Here is a 19,355-nt window from a genome sequence, read left to right on the forward strand (position 1 = left end):
TTTCACTGAGCATAATGTCCTCAAAGTCCATCCCTTCACATGTCACGTATGTCAGAGTTTCCTTCCTTTTCAAGGCTGAATCATACCCCACTGGATGTGGTACCACAGGGGTAAATGCATGCTTGGATTGCTTCCATCTGCTGGTTCTTGTGAATAAATAACGCTGCTGTGAGCATAGCACGCAAGTGTCTCTTCAAGACCCTGCTTGCAGTTCTTTGGGGTATAAACCCAGAAGTGGAAGTCTGCATTGCATCTTATGGGAACTCTAGTTTATTTATTTATTTATTTGTTTATTTATTGAGACAGAACTTTGCTCTATCACCCAGGCTGAAGCGCAGTAGCGCGATCTCGGTTCACTGCAACCTCTGCCTCCCAGGTTCAAGCAATCCTCATGCCTCAGCCTCCTGAGTAGCTGGGACAGGTGCACACCACCACACCCCGGGTATTTTTTTTTTTTTTTTTGTATTTTGGTAGTGACAGGGTTTCACCGTGTTGGCCAGGCTGGTCTGAAACTCCTGACCTCAGGTGATCACCCACCTCAGCCTCTCAAAATGCTGGGATTACAGGTGTGAGCCACTGCACCCTGCCTAGTTTTAACTTTTTGAGGACCCTCCATGATGTTTCCCACAGAGGCTACCCCATCTTCCATTCCCACCAACAGTGTGTGTGTAAATGCCTTTGCAGGAGATCAATATCTCCTGCATCCTTTTGCTTCTCTGCACCTCTCTCCTTTCGCTTCTCTTGCTGGTCTCCAGCTTCCTAAGGAACCTCCGCCGTCATTCTGGCCTATTTCAGGTTCAGGATCCCCATGGCAGCGGGAATGATTGCATTTCAGATACTGCACGTCGGTGTGCCTGCCGTCTTGCACTTAAAGCCCCTCAGTGGCTTCCCACTACTCTAGGATCAGCCCCAGATCCTATAGGACCCATCTCGGCCCTTCTTCCCTCCTTAGCCTAACCTGGTTCAGTTGAACATGGCCACTCGGTTCCACACACAGTGGCCACCTGCCTACCCCTCCATGTCCCATACTTCCTTCTTTATCACACACAGTTTCCTGGCAGGGGCACTGCCCTCACAGTCCCTTGCCACTTCTCTAATCAGGCATCCCTTAGACCTCAGGGAGGAGCCCCCGACTCTGTTTACCATCCTCCCCACCTCAATCAAGCAGGTACTCTAGTTACTGCTCCTGCTAAAAATGCGTTCCTTGGCTGGCCACCGTGGCTCACGCCAAAGTGCCTGTAATCCCAGCACTTTGGGAGTCCGAGGCAGGCGGATCATGAGGTCAAGAGATCAAGACTATCCTGGCAAACATGGTGAAACCCTATCTCTACTAAACATACAAAAATTAGCCGGGTGTGGTGGTGCACACCTGTAGTCCCAGCTACTCAGGAGGCTGAGGCAGAAGACTCGCTTGAACCCGGGAGGCGGAGGTTGCAGTGAGCCGAGATCGCGCCACTGCACTCCAGCCTGGGCTACTGAGGGGGACTCTGTCTCAAAAAAAAAAAAAAAAAAAAAAAAAATGCTTTCCTTGCCTCCCACTTACCTCTGTTTGCATGCACATATTCAAGACTGAGAGATGAGATTAATACCTATTTCAGCCCCAGATTGGAGCACGGTGTGTGCGGGGCAGGGAAGCTCCCGCCTTAGGCCCAGTCTCTCGTCTATACTCGCACATCACCATGCACTAGTCCCTCACCGGATGTATCATAGCTGTGACTTGATTTTACTTTTACTAGATGTGTCTTTGATTTAATATCTGCATCTCCCCCTCGACTATAATCTCCATCAGGGTGGGAACTGTGTCTCCTTTCCCACCCTTAATAATTCATAAATGAGGGAAATGTGGAAACTGCACCGCCTTTTTAGGGGGATCTGAATTGGCAATGGAGGACCAGGCTACTGAAGTCCCAAAGGGATCCCAGTGATGCCCACGTTTGCCACTCCCTGTTTTCAGCTAACATTTCTCTCTGGGGCATTCTCTCAGATCTGTCTTGCCTGGATCTAGCATATCGAATGAGTGAATGAAGGGCTCTAAAAAGAAAGAGAGCTAGGCTGGGCGCGGTGGCTCACGCCTGTAACCCAGCATTTTGGGAGGCTGAGGTGGGAGACTGCTTGAGCCCTGGAGTTGGAGACCAGCTTGGGCAATATAACGAGACCCTGTCACTATACAAAATTTAAAAAGGCCGGGCGAGGTGGTTCACGCCTGCAATCCCAGCACTTTGGGAGGTCGAGGTGGGTGGATCACCTGAGGTCAGGAGTTCAAGACCAGCCTCACCAACATGGTGAAACTCCATCTCTACTAAAAATACAAAAATTAGCTGGGTGTGGTGGCAGATGCCTATAATCCCAGATACTTGGGAGGCTGAGGCAGGAAAATCGCTTGGACCCGGGAGGCAGAGGTTGCAGTGAGCCAAGACTGCACCATTGCACTCCAGCCTGAATGACAGAGTAAGACTCTGTCTCAAAATTAAAAAAAAAGAGAAAACTTAAAAATTAAAAATTAGTTGGGCATGGTGGCTCATAGTCCCAGCTACTTGGGAGGGTGAGGTGGGAAAATCACCTGAGTCTGGGAGGTCGAGCTGCAGTGAGCTATGACTGCGCCACTGCACTCCAGCCTGGGTGACAGAGTGAGACCCTGTCTCAAAAGAAAAAGACAAGAAAGAGAGAGAGAGAGAGAAGGAAGGGAGGGAGGGAGGGAAAGAGAGAAAGAGAGAAAGAGAGAAAGAGAGAAAGAAAGAAAGAAAGAAAGAAAGAAAGAAAGAAAGAAAGAAAGAAAAAAGAGAAAAAAAGGAAAGGAAAGGAAAGTAATAAAAAAAGAAAAGAGGCCAGGCACGGTGGCTCAAGCCTGTAATCCCAGCACTTTGGGAGGCCGAGACGGGCGGATCACAAGGTCAGGAGATCGAGACCATCCTGGCTAACCCGGTGAAACCCCGTCTTTACTAAAACATACAAAAAAAAAAAAAAAAAAACTAGCCGGGTGAGGTGGCGGGCGCCTGTAGTCCCAGCTACTCGGGAGGCTGAGGCAGGAGAATGGCGTAAACCCGGGAGGCGGAGCTTGTAGTGAGCTGAGATCCGGCCACTGCACTCCAGCCTGGGCGACAGAGCCAGACTCCATCTCAAAAAAAAAAAAAAAAAAAAAAGAAAGGAGGGAGGGAGAGAGCGAGGGAGGGAGAGAGCGAGGGAGGGAGGGAAGGAAGGAAGGAGGGAAGGAAGGAGGGAGGGAAGGAAGGAAGGAAGGAAGGAAAGAAGGAAGGAAAGAAGGGATCAGGGATTCAGGTATCCATCTCAAGTGGTCTTCAGTTACAGTAAAGTATGATGACCTTTAATCTGAGGGTTTAAGAATGATCAGGCCTGGCACTGTGGCTCACACGGGTAATCCCAGCGCCTTGGGAGGTCGAGATAGATAGATCTCTTGAGATCAGGAGTTTGAGACCAGCCTGGCCAACATAGCAAGACCCTGTCTCTATAAAAAGTAAAAAAATTAGCTGGGCATGGTGGCACTTGGCAGGCAGAGGCAGGAGGGTCCCTTGAGCACAGGAGGTGGAAGTTGCAGTGAGTTATGATTGTGCCACTACACTCCAGCCTGGGCGACAGAGCGAGATTAAAATATAAACATATGTATTATATATAATACACACATATTTTATCTTCTATCTATCTTACACTTTAGGGTTGGGGGGCTGGAGTGGCTGGGGCGGAGACACAGCTGAGGTCATCTGTTCCTTTCTCCAGTGACCCAGGCTCAAAACTTTCCAGATGGGCATTTCAAGGGTCCCCTGTTCCCCCCATGGAGGAAAGGGCGTCCACCGGCTGCAGCCCCGCGGGCAGGGGGCTAGGTGCGCCGGGTCTAGCTCTCCGGGGGACCCCCCAGCCCTGCCAGCACAGGCCTCGCCCCCGGCCCCCAGCTGGCGCGCGCCGCGTGGGCTGCGCTGGGCGGGACCGGCGGGCGGGCGAGGCGCACGGTGGGCTGGGAGGCTCCGCTCCGCGCCGGCGCGATCTGGTCCGGGTTTCCGCGCCCGCCCAGCGCCCCGGCCTCCCCGCCCCCCGCGCCGCCGCTGCAGCCGCCGCCGCCGGAGGCCGCTCGGAGCCGCGCGAACATGGCCGAAGTCGGCGAGGACAGCGGCGCCCGCGCCCTGCTCGCGCTGCGCTCGGCGCCCTGCAGCCCCGTGCTGTGCGCCGCAGCCGCCGCCGCCGCCTTCCCCGCGGCCGCGCGCCCCCGCCGGCCCCAGCGCAGCCCCAGCCTCCGCCTGGGCCGCCGCTGCCGCCGCCGCCGCCGCTGCCTCCCGGCGCGATCGCGGGCGCGGGCTCCTCCGGGGGCTCCTCCGGGGGCTCCTCCGGGGTATCCGGAGACTCCGGGGGCGCGGGCGCGGCGCCGGCCCTGGTGGCCGCGGCGGCCGCCTCGGTGCGGCAGAGCCCGGGGCCGGCGCTGGCGCGGCTGGAGGGCCGCGAGTTCGAGTTCCTCATGCGCCAGCCCAGCGTCACCATCGGCCGCAACTCGTCGCAGGGCTCGGTGGACTTGAACATGGGCCTGTCCAGCTTCATCTCGCGGCGCCACCTGCAGCTCAGCTTCCAGGAGCCGCACTTCTACCTGCGCTGCCTCGGCAAGAACGGCGTCTTCGTGGACGGGGCCTTCCAGCGGCGCGGCGCGCCCGCCTTGCAGCTGCCCAAGCAGTGAGTGCCCCCGCGACCCCCGCCGCCCGCACCCGGGGCTCACCCCCGACCTCGATCTCTGAGGCCCAGACCTGGGGATCCCCCTACAGCCTACCTGGCCTGAGCCCCCACCACCCCCAGCCACCCCCGTTAACCCCCGACCGGCCTGGACCCCGGGGTCAACCCCGACCCCCGCCTCCTGGGTCCCTGGGGTCACCTAGACCCCAATTCTGGACCCTCCGGCCTGAGGATTCTCCTCCACTTTCGCCGGCCTGGACACCCCGTCGCTCCCGACCTCCACCGGCCTGTACTCGGGTCAACCCCTACCCACACTTCGCGGCTCCTGGGGTCACCCCTGACCTCATCTCCCACCGGCCTGGGCTCCTGGAGCCACCCCTACCCCAAGCCCACCTGGCTGGGCTTCTTAGGTCACCCCTGACCCAGATCCCTGCTGTCCCCCAGCTCCCACTGGCCTGGACTCGGTGGTCATTCTTAACTCCTACTGGCCTAGATCCCTGCGGTCGTTTACGTCCCCACCCCGCGTAAACACGCAAGGTCAACCATGACCCCCACTTCCTAGGCCCCCCCCCCCGGGCCACCCCGACCACTAACCCCACAAGCCTGGGCTCGCAGGGCCACTCCCACCCCAGCTCCGCCCAGCTGGACACTGAGGTCACCCTGACCCCAGTCCCTGTTTCTTGGGCCTGGGGATCACCCTCAATCCTTCCAGGTCACCCCGGACCCCCACCAGCTTGAACTCCAGGGTCACCCCAGCCTGGCCTGGTTTTCAGGACTACCCCCGACCCCCACCAGCCAGGGCCTCAAGTCACCTCAGTGCCTGATCCCTGCGGTCCTGGACCCCAGTGGCCACCTCTGACCCTGTCTGGTCTGGACCCTTGGATCACCCCGACCCCATCCAGTCTGGGTCCTGGGGGGCCCCAGCACACTCACCCAGGACAGTGGGAAGGGTGTTGCTCCGGGAAGTGCGAGCTCCCTAGTAGTTTGGACTGTGCTGAAGGAGCAGAGGCCTGGCAGGGAGAGGAGAGGACAGGAAGCCTGTGCCTCAGTTTACCTCGCCAGTGAGTGCTCCTGGGATGGAGTAGCAGGACCCCAAGCTCAAATTAGATTCCCCTGGGCCCGAGGTCGCCGGGGCAGAGAGACCCAGCTGGGCCTGGATGGCTGCCCAGGCCTGTTGGTGCCTTTTCAAAGCATCCCATGGTCACCTCCTGCCCATTCCGGTTCCCTCCTTTCCAGCTCCACCGCCCGCCCTCCGCACCCTGTGCTCTGCCCCGGACCTCAAGGTCTGTTGATCAGGAGAAAGCCTGTTTAATTACTCATTTCCTCTGGAGCCACTTTCTTTTTCTATTTAGTGATTGCCTCTAACTCATCACCAGTGTTTATATTTCTTCAATGTGGTTCTTGTTCCAGGGTTGTCTGTCTAATTACTCCCTTTTATAAACGCCTTGCGTCTGGGGAATTTTTGCTGGGGTAATTCCCAGGGCCCAAAGTTTGTGTCTGTAAACTTCTCCCCATTTTTAGAGTCTTGGCATGTTTGGTTACAAATATCGCATTGAATAATTTACAATGCAACATCAACAATGACTCACTCCCTCTTGGGGCGTGAGAGGGGAAGTATACCTTTTCCTAGCCATGCTGAAAGGTGTGCATTTTGGTAAAATCAGAACCCAGGAGATAACAAAGTTGTTCTTTGCCTCAGTTATTACTCTGTTCTCTCTTTTCCATAACCAATGTACTCTCTTCTGTTTGGGGCCATTAAATGCATTTGCTGGCCACTCTCCCTTCCAGTAAGAAAATGACAGGTAGGCTCCCCAGGCCCCCCTTAGAGACCTGCTTTACAGATGCACTTTTATGTAACTCAGGTTCACCAAGTACTTCCATTAAACAGTCTTGTTTTCAGCTTTCCTGCTCCAGCCATGGAAACAGGTACACTCCCCAGTCAGACCCAGCTTTAGTGAATCTTGAAGGAGGTTTTCACGGTATTTTTTTTTTCTAACTCAAGGGGAAAAAATTTCGACCTCAGATTGTCTACAAATAGGCCAGTAGCGGGTTTGTTATTTATGAAATGTTATCAGTGTATACAGTCCTTGCACATTTATGCTCCAGGGAGCTCGTGTTCTCAGTGGGTGCATTACCAGGCATCGTGGTGGAGCTGTCAGGCTACACGGATGCCCGCCCGCTGACTTGGTGCATTAGATGTGTGTGAAGTGCTCGGTGCACTGTGCCTGTCTGTTTTTATTTGACTTCACCTGCACATGTGAGCAATATCTATGTAGGCAGCATGTAAAATTTACAAGAACAAAGCACACGTGCAGAAGGAAAAACATTAAGTGGATGTGTATGTCCACCCTCCTAGAAAAGAGCTGTTTGCTTCTTTTGTCTTTCTTTTTTTTTTTTGTCACGGAGTCTTGCTCTGTTGCCCAGAGTGGTATGCAATGGCTCACTGCAAACTCCACCTCCTGGGTTCAAGTGATTCTCCTGCCTCAGCCTCCTGAGTAGCTGGGATTACAGGCACATACCACCACGCCAGGCTAATTTTTTGGATTTTTAGTAGAGATGGGGTTTCGCTGTGTTAGCCAGGATGGTCTCGATCTCCTGACTTTGTGATCTGCCCCCCTCGGCCTCCCAAAGTGCTGGGATTACAGACGTGAGCCACTGTACCTGGCCTCACTTTTTTTTTTAATTTTAGAAAACTTATACCTAAGTAGTCATATATGTAGCACAGGCTGTTACAAACTTCTTTTTGGTTAGGTAGATTCTTTTTTTTTTTTCGAGATGGAGTCTGCTCTGTCGCCCAGGCTGGAGTGCAGTGGCGCGATCTCAGCTCACTGCAAGCTCTACCTCCCGGGTTCACGCCATTCTCCTGCCTCAGCCTCCCAGGGAGCTGGGACTACAGGCGCCCGCCACCATGCTCGGTTAATTTTTTGTATTTTTAGTAGAGACGGAGTTTCACCGTGTTAGCCAGGATGTTCTCGATCTCCTGACCTTGTGATCCGCCCGCCTCAGCCTCCCAAAGTGCTGGGATTACAGGCGTGAGCCACCGCACCCTGCCTGGTTAGGTAAAGATTCTTAAGCCTGGCCGGGCGTGGTGGCTCATACCTGTAATCCCAGCACTTTGGGAGGCCAAGGTGGGTGGATCACTTGAGTTCAGGAGTTCAAGACCACCCTGGTCAATATGGTGAAACCTTGTCTCTACTAAAAATACAAAAATTAGCTGGGCGTGGTGGCTTGTGCCTGTAGTCCCAGCTACTTGGGAGGCTGAGGCAGAAGAATCGCCTGAACCTGGGAGGCGGAGGTTGCAGTGAGCTGACATCACGCCACTGTACTCTATCCTGGGCGACAGAGCAAGACTCCATCTCAATAAAAAACAAAACAAAACAAAAAACAAAAAATGCTTCTTAAGCCTGTTACATTGAAAGTCATCAAGAAATTTTAAGGATTTCAGAGCAAGGAAGTTAGATGCTTAAGTTTTTGTCACCCTAAATGGGAAATTCACCACCGAATGTCAGGAATTACTGTGTCTGTTTTCTCTCGGGCTTTGGTACCTGCTATTGCCATTGCTACTGGAAATTGTGAATTTCTTTACTGTAAACTACAAATTTTCTTGCCGCGTTGGAATGTGATTGCCTTGGACGTGCTTGGATTTGGTGGGAGGTCTATGGGAGGTCTATGGACGTGCTTGGATTTGGTGGGAGGTTGGTGCCCACACCATTTTCCAAAGCTGTGTGATCCGGGGCCGCCCTCTTCACCTTGGGACAGGTGCATGCCACACACACTTCCTATACGGCTCCCACTCAGGAAGGATGCCAGAATTCACCCCTATTTGTTACTGGAGGTATATAATTCCAAATCTTCAATATTTTTAATTATTGGCGGGGGAAATAAAAATGACTTGTGACCCAGCTTAGAGCTGATCTCGCTCCACTGGGTGTCTGACAGTACGCGTGGTGGGTAAGCATCTTGCCAGAGCCCCCAGGCACAGGGGAGAGTGCGTGGATTCTGATTCAGGTTTGCTTGGTGTTGAGTTGGAGGAACTGCCCGGGTGTCCGTCATAGCGTTTCTCCTAGACCATAAGCTCCCTGTAGCTGGGGCCGAGAATTTATGATCTTTCACCAGAGACCTAGCGCAGGCACTGGCTGGTATTAGGTACACAGCAACTGAGTTCTGTTTGTTGAGTGAACAAATTAATGACTAAATGAATTTGCAGCTTCCATAGGAGAAAAACAGTGTCATCGATTTAGCCTGGTGTCCTAAAAGCACCATGAGCCTGTCATGGGGGGAATTCAGACAGCCTTCTTCGGTTATGGGGAAGTGGGGGTGAGGTGTGTGTGTGCTGTCATTCTTGATGCCACTTAATTTTTTCTTTTTTTTTTTTGAGATGGAGTCTCTCTGTTCCCCAGGCTGGAGTGCAGTGGTGCCATCTCGGCTCACTGCAAGCTCCGCCTCCCGGTTCACGCCATTCTCCTGCCTCAGCCTCCTGAGTAGCTGGGACTACAGGCGCCTGCTACCACGCCCTGCTAATTTTTTGTATTTTTAGTAGAGACGGGGTTTCACCATGTTAGCCAGGATGGTCTTGATCTTCTGACCTTGTGATCCATCCGCCTCAGCCTCCCAAAGTACTGGGATTACTGACATGAGCCACCGCGCCCGACCTTTTTTCCCCTTTTTACATAGTTAATGTGTCCAACTGAATTCTTGGTTTGTTTGTTTGTTTTTGTTTTTTTGCGACAGAGTTTCACTCTGTCGCCCAGGCTGGAGTGCAGGGGTGTGATCTCAGCTCACTGCAACCTCCGCCTCCCAGGTTCAAGTCTCGCCTGCCTCACCCTCCTGAGTAGCTGGGATTACAGGCGCACATCACCACACCTGGCTAATTTTTGTATTTTTAGTGGAGACGGGGTTTCACCATGTTGGCCAGGCTGGTCTGGAACTCCTGACCTCAGGTGATCCACCCACCTTAGCCTCTCAAAAGTGCTCGGATGTCAGGCGTGAGCTGCTGCGCCCGGCCCCAACTGAATTCTTGATGCCACTTAATTTTGAATTTCAATTATCCAATTCAAAATTCAAAAAATTTGTTTTTCTCATGAACCTGAGACCCTGTGTGTATCCCATACTTGCTTTTCTCTCTTTCTCTGCAACCTTTTCCCCCAGTATTTTTATAGTAAATGTGGATTGCTTGAATAATTACAATGAGAATGAGACTTCTGTTTGTGGTAACTTTGAGTGGTAAGATTCATATGGGTGTCTTTTTTTCTTTATACTTTTCTGTGTTTTCCATGTTTTCTGAAGTGAACGTGGTTACTTTTTAAAATTATTTTTTAATTCTGTAGAGACGGGGTCTCACCATGTTGCCCAGGTTAGTCTGGAACTCCTGGCCTCAAACGATCCTCCCACCTTGGCCTCCTAAAGTGTTGGGATTACAGGCGTGAGCCACTATGCCCAGCTTCTTTTTTAAAAACACACTTTTTATCATGGACAATTTCAGACATAGACATAGAGTAACAAGCTTCCACATGGCTGTTGCCGGCTTCAGCAGCTATCATCGTGTGGCAGGCTTCTTTATCTTCGCCCCCATTCACCTTTCCCCCTCGCCCCAGTTATTTAGAAGCAAATCACAGATGTCATCTTACTTTGTCTATAAATATTTCAACCAAAATTTCTAGAAGATAAGAATTCTTAAAAAAAAAAAAAAAAACACAGTGTCATTATCACACCTAAAAAATGAATAATAATTTCTTACTGTCCTCGAATAATCAGTGCGTAGGTTTCTCTTACCGTCTGCATAGTTATTTTCTTTTCTTTTTTTTTTTGAGACAGAGTCTTCGCTCTGTCGCACAGGCTAGCGTGCAGTGGCACTATCTTGGCTCACTGCAACCTCCACCTCCCAGGTTCAAGCGATTCTCCTGCCTTGGCCTCCTAAGTAGCTGGGATTACAGGCATGCAACACCACACCCGACTCATTTTTGTTTTTAGTAGAGACGGGGTTTCGCATATTGGCCAGTCTAGTCTCGAACTCCTGTCTCCAGTGATCCGCCCGCCTCAGCCTCTCAAAGTGTTGAGATTACAGGCGTGAGCCCCCAGGCCCGGCACCCGCTGCTTTTTTTTCATGGGGTCTTTTGTCCTGTGTAGTTCCTCATACCTGCCTTTGCAATTGGATTCTGCCAGCATCTGTTCACTATGTCCCTTCCCCTTGTCATTTCTATAAACTGGTGACTAGACCCGGGGATTCCATCAGACTCAAGTGTGTTTTGTTTTGCTTTGTTTTGCTTTTTTTTTTTTTTTTTTGGCCAGAACTGCCTTATAGGTGGTGGTGCATGCAGAGGTGAAAATGTCTGGGTGTCCCCCCCTAATTTGTAACATTAGCAGCTTTTGGTGGTCATTGCCTGGGTCCCTTAATTTGTTCTTACCTGTACTTTTTTTTTTTTTTTGAGATGGAGTTTCACTCTTGTCACCCAGGATGGAGTGCAGTGGCACCATCTTGGTTCATTGCAACCCCTGCCTCCCAGGTTCAAGCAATTCTCCTGCCTCTGCCTCCTGAGTAGCTGGGATTGCAGGCGTCGACCACCATGCCTGGCTAATTTTTGTATTGTTAGTAGAGAGGGGGTTTCGCCATGTTACCCAGGCCAGTGTTGAACTCCTGACCTCAGGTGATCCGCCTACCTCAGCCTCCCGGAGTGCTGGGATTGCAGATGTGAGCCACCGCGGCCGGCCACCTGTACTTTTTTGTAGTTCGTTTTGGCTGCCAGCGTGGATAGTGCCTGGGTTACCACGCCCCAGCTGCTGAGAGGTGCATTGTGAATGGCAGGTGTTATGGATCACAGCCTCTGCACATGTGCCAGGAGAAAAAGTAATTGTAACCACCAAAGCGTTTTACTACATAAATGTTTTAGCCCCTATAAAAACATCCGGAGATCCTTTTGTTGTTCATGAGCCTGACAATTGGGTGTTTTCACGCGGCGGCATCTGAGATGTGCCACCCTGGAACCTTGTTACGACGTGGGCACATTACCTGTCTGACCTGAAAAACAATTAATAAATAAAACATACAGAAGCCAGTTTTGCGTGGCTATTTCCAACTGGTCACTTGAAGAATATCGAATTATACAATTACTTACACATTGTATAACCATCATAAAATTAGTCACAGATTGACATGACATTATCTTGAAATTAATTGGAAAAGTACCCCAGACCTGGGGAAGTCGAACGCCTCACTACGCGGCATCAAGGATGGTCACGGCATTCCTCTTCTCCTGGGGTTTTCCCACCCTTGTCACTGCCCTCACCCAGTCCCCTTAGGTGACCCAGCGCCTGGGTGGCTCATGCTTGGCTGGTGCAGGAGTGGGCGTATGTGCTGAGCTGGGCTTTGCACTTGGGACAAGAGAGGGTGTCAGATCAGTCTCTTTCCAGCGGGTAGACGTGAAAACTCAGATGGTGCTGTCTCGCTTCTCCATGTGAAGGATCAGCCTGCAGTGCCAAAGGTGACGGGAAGAGCTGTGATTAGGGAGGGTTGGTCTCTTAGTGAAGGAAGCCATGGAGGAGACAAAGAGGGGCATCAGGCCTGACTCCTGAGACCTGGTGGCCCCAGGACCGGAGAGGAGCAGATCCAGGTGCAGGATCTGCTGAAGGAAGGAACGTTCCTGTTGGGTGATGGTTTTGAACCAGACCTGGGGAGAACAATCACTGCTGTAGAGGTTAGTGGGGAGCTGCTTCGCGGAACAGGGTGAAGCCTTAGTTTTAGTCCGGTGGTATCTTGATAGTCAAAAAATGAAATGCGGCATCTCCAAATAAAGTCTTTATTCTGGTTTTTTGCTAGTTGGCAGTTATTGTGTATCACATGTGTTTGTTCCAAGTTAGACTGTCAACTTGTTAAAAGTTACTTTAAAAAGCTCTGTGGGCATGTAGCAAGTACATTGGGTCGATGTTAAAAATATGAGCCACTTTCTAGTATTTGGTGCACGTTGAATTTTTTGGGCTTGCCGCCTTAAGAGAACTTACATAGGATTTTAAAAGTCAGTCTCTGAGGAGGGTGCTGTCATGTAGTATTATTGAACTGAATTTAGAATATTCGCATGAAAGCCTTTGTCATATTGATGGAGGAATAGGGTTTGTGGGTGCTAAAAGTGTAGGATGTAGTGGTGTTCTTATTTAGTATTTTTGAAAAGACGCAGCTATGTTTAAAATTGTGTGCTGAAATGAGACTAAAGCATTTGATTTGGAGATAGAGTAATTTACGATTTGCTGTTTTTGCATCTTGTGAATGTCAGAGGATAAACTTGCTAAATTAATGACAACTCAAATTGCAGCAATGCCTCATTTCCATAATTACCCTACATTTAAAGCATTTCATATTAAAATGAGAGGATTGTATAAAATGTTTTTAGTTTGATTTCCTGGAAATAGGCCCCTGCATCGTGACTCGTTGGGTGATCTTGCACTTAATTTTCATTGCGACTATTACTTTTCACGAGTTTCTAGTTTCCTGGTAAAATGTTGCCGGGTAATTAAAAAGGATAAAAACCAGAATGTGCGTGTGAGTGTAGCTGGTGAGTTTACAAAGCAAAACCAAGAAGGCGTGCGGCTTGCTGCCAGGAGTCGGAGGAACCAGGGTTCAAGAACTCGCCTCACCTGACCCATTTCTACAGTGTTGACAATGTATGTTTTCCTTGGATGCTGTGAAGATGAGTTCGGGCGTGTTTTGCTTTACTTAAACATAACAGTTCCATCATTAAATCATGAACTGCTTGCAAAGCATAGCTTTTCTCTCCTAAGAATACTTTTCAAGAGGTATACAAACTGATCAATAGGCATACAGAATACAGATGGGGAATTTTTTTTTTTTTTTTTTTTTTTTTTTTTTTTTTTTTTTGAGACAGAGCCTCCATCTGTCTCCCAGGCTGGAGTGTAGTGGGGCGATCTCAGCTGACTGCGACCTCCGCCTCCCAGGTTCAAGCAATTCTCCTGCCTCAGCCTCCCAAGTAGCTGGCATAACAGGCACGCGCCACCACGCCCAGCTAATTTTTGTATTTTTAGTAGAGACGGAGTTTTACTGTGTTGGCCAGGCTGGTCTCGAACTCTTGACCTCAAATGATCCACCCACCTCAGCCTCCCAAAGTGCTAGGATTACAGGCGTGAGCCACCACGCCCGGCCCTGGTGGGGATTATATACATGATTTGATGAAGAAGAATCTCGTCTGTCCTCAGTCTTGCATCGAACCTTGCTGGGAAAGGTGTGAACTGTCTTCCATATGTTTCCTCAGAGGACGCTGAGCTCTGATCATGTTGCCGCCCTGCCCAGAAACCTCGGTAGCTCCCGTGTTCCCAGGGGGTGAGGCCCTGCCCCTCAGCAGAGACCCCGGTATTCTGAAGCTGCTCCCCTAACCTGTTCCCCTAAGTGTCAAAGGGCATTGTTCTCTTTGGGCAGAATGACTGCTGGACATTCTGTGCTCATACGAGCAATTCCTAGATGTGTTTTAGTCTCAGGACATTTTTATACTCTTAAACTCCTACACATTACTGGGGATCCCAAAGAGCTTCGGTTTATACAGGCTCTATCTGTTGACGCTGACCGTATTAGAAATTAAAATATACATATTTATTCATCTACTCAAAAATAGCAATACTACTCTATTTCAAAAAATATTTTTATGAAAAAAATATATTCCCTCCCCCCCAAAAAAATAGAATAAGAGGTTTTTTGGTAGAACTCTGTAATGTCTGGCTTAATAGAAGACAGCTGGAATCCATGGCTGCTTCTGCTTTTAGTCGGCGTTGATGCATGTTTAGGCTGAAGTACATGGAGAAAAGCCAGCCTCCTGAGGATACGTAGTTGGAAAAGGGAGTGTTTTTGTAGCCTTTTCAGATATTGCGGATGTTCCTGGATACCTCACTAAAACCTGACAAGGGATAGTTTCTTTTGTTGTTGTTTTTGTTTTGAGACAGAGTTTCGCTCTGTTGCCCAGGCTGGAGTGCAGTGGCACGATCTCAGCTCACTGCAACCTCTGCCTCCCAGGTTCAAGCGATTCTTCTGCCTCAGCTTCCTGAGTAGCTGGGATTACAGGCATGTGCCACCACGCCCGGCTAATTTTGTATTTTTAGTAGAGACAGGGTTTCATCATGTAAGCCAGCTGATCTCGAACTCCTGACCTCAGGTGATCTGCCTGCCTTGGCCTCCCAAAGTGCTGGGATTACAGGCGTGAGCCACTGCGCCTGGCTGGGTAATTTCTTTTTATTTATTTATTTTTTTTTTTGAGACAGCGTCTTGCTCTGTCGCCCAGGCTAGAGTGCAGTGGTGCAATCATAGCTCACTGTAGCCTCGCCCTCCTGGGCGCAAACAGTCCTCCTGCCTCAGCCTCCCAAGTAGCTGGGACTACAAGTGAGCACCACCAAACCAGTTAATTTCTTTTATTTATTTATTTATTTAATTAGTTAGTTAGTTAGTTAGTTACTTTTGGTTGAGATGGGGTCTTGCCGCGTTTCCCTGGCTGGTCTCAAACTCCTGGCCTTAAGTCATCCTCTGCTGTAATACCCATGGATGTTTTATACTGTGTTACGTTAAAACCCGTTGCTCTATCTTTCATTTTGAATGAATCTTTTGGCACCTCTGTGTGATTTTGTAACATCATACTTGGCCATTGGGAAGATTATTGATTGAGTTATGCAGATCTTCTAATGTTAATATAATTATACAAAACAAAGTCTGTTTTATCCTGAGGTTCAGCTCATAGTTAAACTTGGTCTCTTCAAACCTAGTAAGCTGTGTTTTTAAAAACAGAGATCTTTTATAGGAAAATGCTTTTTGTAGTCAGTTAATTTTTAAATCTGTTTTAAAAGTTGAATGACACAGCATATTTTTTAATAGACTTTTTATAGAGCAGTTTTAGGTTCACAGCAAAAGCATATTTTTATAGAAATAAAGTTATATAATTTAGTCATTGGCCTTATTAGCATCTTATGACATGACTTGGCTAAATTTAGTGTATTTTTTTAAATGCACAGTAATTTTTTTTTTTTTTTTTTGAGACGGAGTCTTGCTCTGTCACCCAGGCTGGAGTGCAGTGGCCGGATCTCAGCTCACTGCAAGCTCCGCCTCCCAGGTTCACGCCATTCTCCTGCCTCAGCCTCCCGAGTAGCTGGGACTAAAGGTGCCCGCCACCTCGCCCGGCTAGTTTTTTGTATTTTTTAGTAGGGACGGGGTTTCACCGTGTTAGCCAGGATGGTCTCGATCTCCTGACCTCGTGATCCGCCCGTCTCGGCCTCCCAAAGTGCTGGGATTACAGGCTTGAGCCACCGCGCCCGGCTCACAGTAATTTTTTGATGATTTAGGGTGGCACAATTCATCCTGTTAGTTACTGCCGTTATTTTCCATGGGGGCCTCTGTCCCCCAGCTGCTCTCTGATGGTGCCCCTAGCCTTTCAGCCACTGATGTGGGTGTCCCCTCCCCTTGAGAACAGCAGAGCGATGGGGGAGGTGGGACAGGGTTGGGATGTCCCAGATGAGTCCTAAAGTCAGTAACAGAATTTGTCTTTGTTTGTTTGTTTGTTTTGTTTTTTGTTTGTTTGATTGATTTTGAGACGATCTTGTTCTGTTGCCCAGGCTGGTCTCCAACTCCTAGGCTCAAGTGATCCTCTAGCCTCTGCCTCCCAATGTGCTCAGGTGTGAGCCACCTCACCTGACTGCAAATAATCTCTTTAAAAAAATAACAAAACTTTTTTTTTTTTGTAGAGACAGGGCATTGTTGTCCAGGCTGGAGTACAGTGGCGTGATCACAGCTCACCGTAGCCTCTAACTCCTGGGCTCAAGTGATCCTCCTGCCTTAGCCTTCTAAGTAGCTGATACTACAGGTGCCCACCACCATGCCTGGCTAATTTTTTAAAATTATTTTTATAGAGACCAGTGTCTCACTATGTTGCCCAGACTGGTCTTGAACTCCTGGGCTCCCATGATCCTCCCACCTGGGCTTCCCAAAATGTTGGGGTTATAGGCCTGGGCCATGCACCCAGCCAGAATGGGTTTGTATGGAGACAGTGTTGTGTGGGATTTTTCATGAAACTTTTCTAAGTTTTTGTTGTTGTTGTTGTTGTTTTTTTTTTTTTTTAACTTCGAAACATTTACATCAAAATAAGCAGACTTTTTGAAAAACTATGCCACTTTGGATAAACATAAAAATTCATTTTCTCCCTCCCCAGTCTGATAGGAACTCTTGGGGAAATTTCTCTCTCTCTCTCTTTTCCTTCTCACTAGAAATCACAGTAAATCAGCAGTACACCGAGAATAAAAGCAATCTTCTGCCTGTTCTGAAAAAACTTTGCTTTTTGTGATTTGTATCATGAGGGTGAAGGGTCCTTACTGTTTTTTCAAACATACAGTTGTGACAGAGGCTCCTTCCAGCCCCACCCACGGACCCCAACAGTGCCCGGTCTTACAAATGGATTCTGGGGCTTGGTCTTTGTTTTTGTTGGGGGCAGCATATGGAACCCAAAAATAATATCACAGCCTAGATTTGGAGCTTTGTGCCAGCTTTGTCTGTAGGATGACCGGTGTGGGTCTCACCTGGTGGCCGGGAGTCCACAGGGGTCTATTAGCAGCAGGGAGCTGCAGGGCGCCTGTCAGCGGAGACCGTCTCATTCCCCAAACCTAGAAGCCAGAGGGACTGACGCCCGGATAAATGCATAAGCTGCCGCGGGTGGGGTTAGTCGTCTATAGAAAACCTTCCCCAAAATACACCCTCCCATCCTGTGACTTGGATACAGTTTACTGATGAAATTAGGGAATCTCCTACCCCTTACCAAGAAGCTGTGGCTGGAACTTAGTCAATGAAAAATGATTTGTAAACTTAGTAACTCTTTGGAGCTGACTTCGAAAGAATGTTTAAAATGATAGCTGATACTGCCAGACAACAGAGCAGGCCGGCCTTAGCCATGAGGTTCCAGAAGAAGGAAAACTGCAGAGTTTGTGTTCGCTACCTCTGCCCTTGGGATGGAGCCATTCTGTCTGCTTGGCCTTACAGCCCTGGCATTGGGAACAGTGATTCATCGCCGTTTGATGAAAACATCTTTCCCTTAAGAACATCCACCTCCCTCGGGTTGGAGTCCATATTAACCAGGGAACACTTGCAGCCCTAATTTGGTTCCTAACCTGCAGAAAGATTCTGCTAGAATCTCCACCTTCCTTTGTAATTCTCTTTTTCTCCGTAAGTTGTGGTGTGGACAGATTTTACAGGCCTGCCCACCCTTGGATTGGCCAGTCAGGGATTGGCCATGGCGAGTCTAGAACTTTCTGTGGTGGTAGAAATGTTTTGTATCTGTGCTGTCCAACATGGCTGCCACTAGGCATGTATGGCTGTTGAGTGTTTGAAATGTGGCTCAAGGCCGGGCGTGGTGGCTCGCGCCTGTAATCCCAGCACTTTGGGAGGCCAAGGTGAGAGGATCACCTGAGGTCAGGAGTTTGAGACCACCCTGGCCAACATGGTGAAACCCCGTCTCTACTAAAAATACAAAAATTAGCTGGGCATGGAGGCTCACGCCTGTAGTCCCAGCTACTCGGGAGGCTGAGGCAGGAGAATCACTTGAACTTGGGAGGTGGAGGTGGCAGTGAGCTGAGATCGTGCCACTGCATTCCAGCCTGGGCAACAGAGCAAAACTCTGTCTCAAAAATAATAATGATAATAAAAATAAAATGAAATGTGGCTCATGTCACTACAGAACTGAATTTTTCATTTGGCTTTAGTAATTTTTTTTTCTTTTTTTTTTTCTTTTTTTTCTTTTTTTTGGAGACAGGGTCTCACTCTGTCGCCCAGGCTAGGGTACAGTGGTGCAATCGTGGCTCACTGCAGCCTCTAGCTCCCAGGGCTCAGATGATCCTCCCATCTCAGCCTCCTGGGCAGCTGGGACTACAGGTGTGTGCCACTACACCCTGCTCATTTTTGTATTTTTTATAGAGACGGGGTTTTACCATGTTGTTCAGGCTGGTCTTGAACTCCTGGGTGCAAGCAATCCACCCACCTCAACCTCCCAAAGTGCTGAGATTATACACGTGAGCCACCGCCTCTGGCCCCAGTGTTAGTTTTTAAGATAAATTGAAGTGGCCATACACGCTGCTGGTCAGCAGTGCCCTTGAAGAGTTGCAGGTCTGCGAGTTCCCTGGTGACTGGGCGTGGCCACTGCCTCAGTTTACCCCATTGACCTCAGTGGCACAAGTATGATTTTCTGCAGTTGGCTTTGAAGTGGAAATGATCGGGAAGGTCTGGTCAAGGCTGTGGGATTTTGCAGACCACCGAAGTTGTCTGTGGTCACAAGGTGTCCTAAGGCAGGAAGCCCGCCCACCAAAGTTGTCTGTGGTCACAGGGCGTCCTAAGGCAGGGAGCCTGCCCACCAGACCTCTGTTAAAGGCTCTTTATGAAATGTCTTGTGGCCTGGCATGGTGGCTCCCACCTGTAATCCCAGCACTTTGGGAGGCTGAGGTGGGTGGATCAACTGAGTCAGGAGTTCAAGACCAATCGGCTAACATGGTGAAACCCCGCCTCTACTAAAAATACAAAAATTAGCCAGGTGTGGTGGCTCATGCCTGTAATCCCGGCACTTTGGGAGGCCGAGGTGGGAGGATCACCTGAGGTCTGGAGTTTGAGACCAGCCTGACCAATATGGAGAAACCCCATCTCTACTAAAAATACAAAATCAACTGGGTGTGGT

At 49.6% G+C, this 19,355-nt stretch overlaps 1 protein-coding gene and 1 non-coding gene across 2 annotated transcripts in view; both read left to right on the forward strand.

The window, feature by feature from the left end:
* Positions 1 to 4,097: 4,097 nt before the first annotated feature.
* FOXK1 (forkhead box K1) overlaps positions 4,098 to 19,355 on the forward strand; it is an 83,476-nt gene continuing 68,218 nt past the window's right edge. The window contains 2 exon segments of the mRNA XM_050784336.1: positions 4,098 to 4,208; positions 4,211 to 4,671. Of these exon segments, the coding sequence (XP_050640293.1) occupies positions 4,098 to 4,208; positions 4,211 to 4,671 (572 nt within the window).
* Positions 11,577 to 11,684, forward strand: LOC126951865 (small nucleolar RNA U13). Its single transcript, XR_007724708.1, has one exon. It is a non-coding gene; the product is annotated as a small nucleolar RNA U13 (small nucleolar RNA).

Source organism: Macaca thibetana, chromosome 3 (assembly GCF_024542745.1).
Source record: "Macaca thibetana thibetana isolate TM-01 chromosome 3, ASM2454274v1, whole genome shotgun sequence".
Lineage (NCBI taxonomy): Eukaryota > Metazoa > Chordata > Mammalia > Primates > Cercopithecidae > Macaca > Macaca thibetana.